Source organism: Salvelinus fontinalis, chromosome 40 (genome assembly GCF_029448725.1).
Source record: "Salvelinus fontinalis isolate EN_2023a chromosome 40, ASM2944872v1, whole genome shotgun sequence".
NCBI classification, from domain to species: domain Eukaryota; kingdom Metazoa; phylum Chordata; class Actinopteri; order Salmoniformes; family Salmonidae; genus Salvelinus; species Salvelinus fontinalis.
This window is the reverse complement of record NC_074704.1, coordinates 18,725,419-18,735,386: the sequence shown is the minus strand read 5'-3', so window position 1 is coordinate 18,735,386 and position 9,968 is coordinate 18,725,419. Positions and strand designations below refer to the sequence as shown.

At 42.4% G+C, this 9,968-nt stretch overlaps 1 protein-coding gene across 2 annotated transcripts in view; it reads right to left on the bottom strand.

The window, feature by feature from the left end:
* Positions 1–237: 237 nt before the first annotated feature.
* LOC129839854 (ras and Rab interactor 2-like) overlaps positions 238–9,968 on the bottom strand; it is a 49,085-nt gene continuing 39,354 nt past the window's right edge. The window contains exons 10-14 of one of the 2 annotated variants that reach the window (XM_055907539.1): positions 3,456–3,538; positions 2,804–3,029; positions 1,786–1,917; positions 1,423–1,586; positions 238–623 (exon numbers count right to left, since the gene is read on the bottom strand). In XM_055907539.1, coding sequence (XP_055763514.1) covers positions 270–623; positions 1,423–1,586; positions 1,786–1,917; positions 2,804–3,029; positions 3,456–3,538 — 959 coding nt within the window. In that variant the 3' untranslated portion in view covers positions 238–269. Of the gene's footprint in view, positions 624–1,389; positions 1,587–1,785; positions 1,918–2,803; positions 3,030–3,455; positions 3,539–9,968 lie in introns of both variants that reach the window. The other variant, XM_055907540.1, reaches the window with a different exon arrangement.

Below are 9,968 nucleotides of genomic sequence, written 5' to 3'. Positions count from 1 at the left end.
CCATTCTATGGCTACATGTATACGGTGTCCATATTAGGACATCCTCAGTGTCAACATTCAGTATCATTCCATCATACCCGTGTGGTGTCCATATTAGGACTGCCTCAATCTCAGCAGTCAGGTATTGTACTTGTTCCACCATCCATCAGTGCTTTCTCAGGTCTATGTGTTCTGAGGTATGAGTCTGAATTGTCCCTGTATGTGTTTGTACACTAGTGAAAAATCCAATGTCCCCTCTAGGGATCAATAACGTTTTATTTCATTTTAATTCAGTTTAATTCATCCAATTGGCTAGGCAGTAGGCAGTTGCCATTGTGCTGGTTAGCTGGGATAGCTGGTATACACAGGTTAAGGTTGGGCACTCTGCGGTAGACAAAATGGAAGGGTTGCGAGTTTGGGTGGCTGTGTATCTCCGCTTTGATTCGCTGGGGGTGTGTGTCCGGGGCAAGCTGCTGACTGGTTGCCTCAGTGATGAGAAAGAGGGCGTGGTTCTCGGGGTCATGAACTTTGAACTTGTAGGTGCAGAGCGAGCATACTTCTTCGGTGGTGGAGTACGGGTGGACTAGGAGGGTTTTGGCTGTGCAGCCGCTGTTGACTTCTTGTAAGGCGACTCGCAGGTAGTTCTGAAGGAGAAGGGATACAAGGAATGTGATACAGGTATCATTCATACAAAAATACATGTATTTATTTATGCAAACATGCAAAACAGATATAAAATATACACATGCAAAAACACATCGGAGAAAATGACCCAAAGAGAGACAGAGAACATAACACGGATATCAGTTATATGCAGGTGCTCATGCAGGATCAGAACTGAGACACAAATACACAGGAATGTGTGTTTTTTTGACGACACACAGGGAGAAAGATGAAGTAGCTCTGACACGGCTCTATAGCCTCTATCATTTGTATGGCGTTTACAGGAAGACACAGCCATTTCGGAGCGAACAGAGAAAACCAAGACAACGTGTCATTAGTGCACAATCACATGCATTAGATTAGTCCTATCTCATCTACCTATCAGCTTCCTTCTCAATATCACTCCCTTCTTGACCATCCCTAACCCGGAAATCAAACACATTTTTTCCCTCCAAAAGTGTCTTCATAGTTCCAGATCATTTTTGAATACAGATCCAAATACAGAGGGATAGTCTCGGCATGTCACCACCGGCGCTTCTCATGCAGATTGGTGTTGAGTGAAGTTGCCCCTTGACGCTAATCTTGGGTCAGTTTTGCATTTCCCCCCACTAATGGTTAAGGTTAGGATTGGGGGAAAGAAAGCTGATCCTAGATCTGTACTTGAGGGAAACTTCAAACCGGAGCCATGCAGATTCAGTCCCCACCTCGGGGGAGGGGTTTTAGGGGGGGGCGTTCTTTCAAACTCACTGCCTGGGGGTCAGATGGGGTTCAGGGCGATACCTGGAAGTCGTCCACGGAGGGTGCCGTGCGCTGGGCAGTGCGTCGGCGGTGCCACTGGTGCAGGGTGTCTCTGGCCTCGGAGCTGAGGACCCTGGCTGCCTGTTCCTCCTGGAAGTTCTTGATGAGAGCCATGGCCCCGTACGCACTGGTCAGGTAGTAGCCACCTGGGAGAGGGAGGGTTGGGGAGAAGGGGAGAGCAGGCAGGGCAGGACGTGTTAATGTGTCAACGAGGCTATACGAGGTAGAAAATGACGTATACGGTTTGTATGTTGGTGAAGAATACATTCTGGTGTATAAGTGAGTATATCGCAAACTGTATACCGTGGTATTGAATCCAGTGTCATTATGTGATGGTAGACCTACCCTCTCCATGCAGCAGTGAGGGGTCCAGCAGCTCCATCATGTAGAGGATCTCAGTGTCCAGCTGAGGCATGTCACACTGGGCCAGGACATAGGTCAGCATCGGTAGGAAGTCATCTGCTCCGTACATCCTCCCTGAGAGAGATTATTATTATTTTTATATTAATATTGTAAATCTCCAAAGTAAACTTTGGCAATATGTACATTGTTACGTCATGCCAATAAAGCAAATTGAATTGAAGGGAATTGAAAGAGAGAGGGGAGAGAGAGAGGAGAGAGCGATAGAGAGAGAGAAGAGAGAAAGAAGAGAGAGCGAGAGAGAGAGAGAGAGAGCGAGAGAGAGCGTGAGAGAGAGAGAGAGAGAGGCCTGTCACAATGGGCCAGGACGTAGGCCAGCATGGGCAGGAAGTCATCCTCCCTGTACATCCTGCCTGAGAGAGAGTTACACATCGGGGAAAGGCAAGGTGAGGTATAGGAAAGGTGTGGTCAGATGAAAACACACACATGAACACACAAACACACACATGAACACAAAAACACACACATGAACACACAAACACACACATGAACACACAAACACACACATGAACACACAAACACACACATGAACACACAAACACACACATGAACACACAAACACACACATGAACACAAAAACACACACATGAACACACAAACACACACATGAACACACAAACACACACATGAACACACAAACACACACATGAACACACAAACACACACATGAACACACAAACACACACACTCAGAAGCATGCAGATAAAACAAGGGTGGGGGTCAATAGAATTTCAATATATAAAAAAACGTTTTATCAAACAGAAGAATTAAGAAAAAGTGCTTTTTATTTTCCTTCCTGAATCTACTGAATTTAAACGGAATGGATCCCAATCGTGTGTAATACACAACCAGGTACACTATAGACAAATATGTGGAACTCATCCACACTCTCTGTACATGCATCCTCTCTCCCAAAACACATCCTCCCCCCAATCCCACCTACCTGAATTATCCTGCATGATGGTGTAGATGAGTTTACACACTCGGAGCAGCAGCGACACCTTCTTATCCGGGGAGTACATCTTCCTCATGTTGTGGAACTTGTGGCGGATCTTCTCGATGGCCATGGGGTCAGGGGGCACGGCCCCGTCCACACCCAGGTCCTGGGGCCTCCGGGTCTTAGCCAGGGCCAGGTTCTCCCTCAGCTGCTGCCAGCCTCCACTGCTCACCTAGGAGGAGAGGAAGGAGGAGAAGGTTATGAGCATAGAAATTTAGTTATTAGAAGTGACAAAGCCAGTGCTTAAATGGGAGAGGACAGAGAGGAAGGTCAAGGTTATGGTTATAGATATAGAATTTCTAGACAAACAAGGTTATGAATCATCTTCATGGTCATGAACGCCATCTATCAATTATATTTCTATGATTATTGTTCCTTCTATTTATTCTATTTCTATCATAGAAATGTAATTACTAGAAGGGGAGAAAACCTCTCAGACCTGTGGTTATGATGACATCAACTTCAGGATTCTCCTCAGTGTAAACACTGCATATAAAATATATCCTGTTAAAAGACATGAGCTCCCTGACTAACGTTCTACTAACTTTCAGAATCAACCATGATTCTAACAGGTGCTGCAATGGAAGACAAAGCTCACCTGGAAGTCGTGCAGGGCCACCTCCACTACGCCCTTCAGCGGCTTCAACACACATTTGTGCATGGCCTTCTCCAGGACAGTGTCTAGAGATAAAACACAGACACATTGGGAGTTAGTGACCGCTTCCCCACACTGGCTTGCAAGTGCACCCACTAGCCCATATTGTGTAGTTAACTGAGTTCAATCAATCTAAACTGGATCAAGACACTGCTGTGTGCAGGGCTTTCTTCGTCTTTCTGGAGTTCAATCAATGTTTCACACAATTAGGAGGGTGTGGTAAAACTCCCCGTTACATAAGAGCTTTACACTTCAAACTTTTAAAGGGATAAATCTCATGCCACTGCAAACGCTTTCCCGCAATGAAACGGTAAACGTGAACGCTGCAAAACGTCATGCAGTAAAATAAATAGCATCCATAACCATTAAAAACCTCAACTGACCCAGATGCAGTTTGACCGTGAAATGGCATTTTATTGTACAATGGTGCGTACGCTGTGACGAGCTACTTCCACTGCCTTGCCCTAAAACATAACCCAGCCATAAACATAACTGAACCTGCACACTAACGGACATCACCTCCAGATCCTCAGGAGAATAATGGATACATGCTTGGACACAAACCACACCGTTTGATAAAACAATAGCCTACATCCATCACGTAGCCTATTCTATTATTTTTCCTCTGACCTCAAACGGTATAAAATCAGTGTCAGCGAAGCGGTGCAGCCTGTTTTCAAGCAAATAACTGTTTCCCGTTCATTGCTGCTGATTAACTAGCGGTGACAGAGCCCATGAACCGTAGCCGGCAGCTGGGTACTAAACCGTCGTTTGTATCGCCTCTATTATTTCAACGGGTTATTCTGATGTTATAACCTCATTAACGTTTGTATACATTTGCATTTGTTCACGCCACTTTATCATGCAAAGCCTTCATCCAAATGAATCTAGTCGCCTATTGTGTGGAAAACCTGAGAGTAGCAGAAGTCTAGGGAGGGGGACTGCTTCATGGTGTTTGACATGAGCAATGCTGGGTTTTCCAGGAAAACAGAGCTGAGAGAGAGAGAGAGAGAGAGAGAGAGCGAGAGAGCGAGAGAGAGAGAGAGAGCGAGAGCGAGAGCGAGAGCGAGAGAGAGAGAGAGAGAGAGAGAGAGAGAGAGAGAGAGAGAGAGAGAGAGAGAGAGGTCAGCTACCACTCCAACAACCACTTCTTCTCTGAACAATGCTTGGCTGTTGTTGTTTACAAAGAACAAGGGAAAAGAGCCGAGTGTAAAAATAAGGCTACATATTCATGCAAATACTTATTCAGCCCAAACTCAATGAAAACCCTCTTTGACAACATTGGTTAAGTCAGCCTCCATCACAATTTCATTGTCAAACGTTAGCACTTGCTTGCTTCAGAGAGAGAGACAGACAGACAGACAGACAGACAGACAGACAGACAGACAGACAGACAGACAGACAGACAGACAGACAGCTTAAGAGAGGTACAGAGAGAGAGAGAGATAGCTTAAGAGAGAGAGAGAGATAGCTTAAGAGAGAGAGAGAGATAGCTTAAGAGAGAGAGAGAGATAGCTTAAGAGAGAGAGGGGTACAGAGAGAGAGAGCTTAAGAGAGGTACAGAGAGAGAGAGGTACAGAGAGCTTAAGAGAGGTACAGAGAGAGAGAGGTACAGAGAGCTTAAGAGAGGTACAGAGAGAGAGGCACAGAGAGCTTAAGAGAGAGAGAGAGAGGTACATAGAGCTTAAGAGAGAGAGAGGTACAGAGAGAGAGGTACAGAGAGCTTAAGAGAGAGAGGTACAGAGAGAGAGAGGTACAGAGAGCTTAAGAGAGGCACAGAGAGCTTAAGAGAGAGAGAGGTACAGAGAGCTTAAGAGAGAGAGAATACAGAGAGAGAGGGATGGTGTACAGAGAAAGAGAGAGAAAGAAAGAGAAAAAGAAAAAGAAAGAAAGAAAGATAAAAAGAGGGAGGTTTGGGGAAGTGTAAGGTTAGAAAACTCCCCACTCCCTACAGACTACACAGCACTGTATTCTTATATATAAAGGAGCCAGTTTAGCAAAGCAATGTCAACCAAGGTAAAAACTGTGTAGCGTTTTGCTGTCGGCTACGACTAATAACATAAATCTGATTCTGAATACATGGAGAGGTCGGTAGATTATTAACATGGACTCGAGAGCTGGATAAACACACACTGGTTTATAGTTCATACACATGAAGTAAACACACACACTGGTTAATAGTTCATACACATGAAGTAAACACACACACTGGTTTATAGTTCATACACATGAAGTAAACACACACACTGGTTAATAGTTCATACACATGAAGTAAACACACACACTGGTTTATAGTTCATACACATGAAGTAAACACACACACTGGTTAATAGTTCATACACATGAAGTAAACACACACACTGGTTTATAGTTCATACACATGAAGTAAACACACACACTGGTTAATAGTTCATACACATGAAGTAAACACACACACTGGTTAATAGTTCATACACATGAAGTAAACACACACACTGGTTTATAGTTCATACACATGAAGTAAACACACACACTGGTTAATAGTTCATACACATGAAGTAAACACACACACTGGTTAATAGTTCATACACATGAAGTAAACACACACACTGGTTAATAGTTCATACACATGAAGTAAACACACACACTGGTTAATAGTTCATACACATGAAGTAAACACACACACTGGTTTATAGTTCATACACATGAAGTAAACACACACACTGGTTAATAGTTCATACACATGAAGTAAACACACACACTGGTTAATAGTTCATACACATGAAGTAAACACACACACTGGTTTATAGTTCATACACATGAAGTAAACACACACACTGGTTTATAGTTCATACACATGAAGTAAACACACACACTGGTTAATAGTTCATACACATGAAGTAAACACACACACTGGTTAATAGTTCATACACATGAAGTAAACACACACACTGGTTTATAGTTCATACACATGAAGTAAACACACACACTGGTTAATAGTTCATACACATGAAGTAAACACACACACTGGTTTATAGTTCATACACACGAAGTAAACACACACACTGGTTAATAGTTCATACACATGAAGTAAACACACACACTGGTTTATAGTTCATACACACGAAGTAAACACACACACTGGTTAATAGTTCATACACATGAAGTAAACACACAAACTGGTTTATAGTTCATACACACGAAGTAAACACACACACTGGTTAATAGTTCATACACATGAAGTAAACACACACACACGTCCCTCTACACTTCCTTACTGCTGGTTTCCTGTCTCCTCTCAGGACTGGCCTTGGCTCCTTGGTATGTTGGGCAATGTTTGTTATGTTGCTATCCCTCCTCTCTACGCCTTTACAATGGGCTACACCCCTTAGATAAAAAATAGTTCCTTCACTGTTTTTGGAAGAAAGGGTTCTTTGATGATTATTTGGAAGACAAGAAGGGTTCTACATAGAACCAGCTGTCTTTCATCACTGTTACGATTTAAAATGACAAGTTATCAAACCCGTTCACAGGGTTGGTTAACTCTGGGGGATCCTTTGGTGTCTAGACAGTTAGGTAGATTAGCCTTTGGTTTCCTTGCACATTGTGTGTGGAATGAACTGCAAAGCACTTTAAAATGGGTGGAATTGGTGCCTCTAGGCCATTTCAGACAGTTGTCAGGGGACCTTTATACTGAAGAATGTGTCTAGTTTTTTATGATTTGCTTTTGGTGTATTGTTGTGTATAATAACACATATGTTATTGTGTATACGAATATGTAGTTTAATGTGTTGTATTTTGATGTGTATTGTGGTGCTCTACAGGGCTGACTGTCAAAATAAAGGTAAAAATAAATAAAAAATACAATAAATAATAATATACTATTTCCCAGCATGCTCTGTTGCAGGGAGATTTTCTGAATTGTTTGTTTTACTGTAATATCTGTGTTTTTGCATGTACATTGATTGGTTGATTAATTTTATGCTACAAAAAGATAAATACCTTACAGTTTTCTAAACATCCAATCTGTTGGATTTATTGCACCCGTTACTGAGATGGTTGTTCCAGTTTAGATGATTTTGGTAGTCTCAGTATTCAATCTTCCCTACCCTAGCAGTCATTCTGAATGCAGGTTGCAGGTGATTAACAATTCCACTTGTTGGAAATCCTAACTCTGGCTGGATTCCAATAGGAATTACACATCACTTTGCAAGCCGGCATAATGTGACTTGCAGGCCTGGTGTGGCCTGTAAACCAGGAGATTCTTATCACCACTGTGTTAGGGTATAACTAGGACCTCAAAAAAAGGCCAAAGACTTCTAGAAGTAACCCAAGACAGACCAGAGACTGTCGTTTCCAATAGGAGCAAATTCATCATAGTGTGTAGAACAAACAAGGTTTGGGCAGAGCCAAGCATGAGCTAGTGAGATCCTATTGGTGCGTTCTAGCATTTATTTGCATATTTCCGTTAGGGAACGCCTACTCCGTGAAGTGCATGTGTGCAATAACTCAATTCACCCTTGCACTCCTTCTAAACAACAACTTATTTTACAACTTTAGCAAATGGTAAAGTCTACAAAACGCAGTCCACTCTGTTTGTTACAGATTCTAGTTTTGGAAACAGAAAACTGTATGGAGATCAAATGTTTCATCAATGAGAAAATTAGCAGAATGTCGGCCAAAATCCATCGCGCTTTATCTTCTCCCACTGCCGGCCACTGGGCTTCATCTGATCACCATAGTGGAAACGCCAACCGGAGGACACTTCACATTTATACTTCCTGTGAAATATCTGACTCATTGTTCTATTTGTGGAAAGGCCTTATGATATACACTACCGTTCAAAAGTTTGGGGTCACTTAGAAATGTCCTTGTTTTTGAAAAAAAAGCACATTTCTTGTCAATTAAAATGACATCAAATTGATCAGAAATACAGTGTAGACATTGTTAATGTTGTAAATTACTATTGTAGCTGGAAACGGCTGACATTTTAATGGATTATCTACATAGGCATACAGAGGCCCATTATCAGCAACCATCACTCCTGTGTTCCAATGGCACATTGTGTGAGCTAATCCAAGTTGATCATTTTAAAAGGTTAATTAATCATTAGAAAACCCTTTTGCAATCATGTTAGCACAGCTGAAAACTGTTGTACTGATTAAAGAATCAATAAAACTTGCCTTCTTTAGACTAGTTGAGTATCTGAAGCATCAGCATTTGTGGGTTCGATTACAGGCTCAGAATGGCCAGAAACAAAGAACTTTCTTCTGAAACTCGTCAGTCTATTCTTGTGAGAAATTGCCAAGAAACTGAAGATCTTGTACAATGCTGTATACTACTCTCTTCACAGAACAGCGCAAACTGGCTATAGAGTTAGGATTAGGTTTAGTTTTAGGGTTAGGGGGTTGGGGTTGGGGTTAGTGTTAGGGAAAATAAGATTTTGAATGGGAATAAATTTTTTGGTCCCCACTTGGATAGTAAAACCAACCTGTGTGTTGTATGTGTATGTGTGTCGTGGGTGTCTGTGTGTGTTGACAGTCCTTCTCTGGTTCCCTTTATAAACACACACTTGGTTACTCTACCCCCATGCCCACTCTTTACCTCAATTACCAGTAAAACGATCAATTTCAGTTCTCTATTCCTGAAAGCCTTCCATAGCCTGTGGCTTTTACCATTACGTCAGTCTGTCTGTCTATACAGGAATCCCATTTGTGTTACTAGTCGAGGCTTAACTTTGTCAACATTCTATCTGGTGGCAAACACGGAACATCCTAGCCTATGTCACTGTCCTTTGGGTCGTAGAATGTTACTGTGCCTGGTTTAGTAAATGTATGCATAGGCCTATCGAGAGCATTGGTAGTCTTTTATTGTTATGTTTATTACCTTGCATACTTCTAGGAGGGTAATAATAATAATAAGACATTGGTTTACATTATACAGTCCTCTGCCCCATAAACTACAGTTTTCTGTTTCTAGACCCCTAAGCTGAAATAGAGAGAGAGAGAGAGAGAGAGAGAGAGAGAGAGAGAGAGAGAGAGAGAGAGAGAGAGAGAGAGAGAGAGAGAGAGAGAGGAGAGAGAGAGAGAGAGAGAGAGAGAGAGAGAGAGAGAGAGAGGAGAGAGAGGAGAGAGAGAGAGAGAGAGAGAGAGGAGAGGAGAGAGAGAGAGAGAGAGAGAGAGAGAGAGAGAGAGAGAGAGATGAGAGAGAGAGAGAGAGAGAGAGAGAGAGAGAGAGAGAGAGAGAGAGAGAGAGGAGAGAGAGAGAGAGAGAGAGGTCAGCTACCACTCCAACAACCACTTCTTCTCTGAACAATGCTTGGCTGTTGTTGTTTACAAAGAACAAGGGAAAAGAGCCGAGTGTAAAAATAAGGCTACATATTCATGCAAATACTTATTCAGCCCAAACTCAATGAAAACCCTCTTTGACAACATTGGTTAAGTCAGCCTCCATCACAATTTCATTGTCAAACGTTAG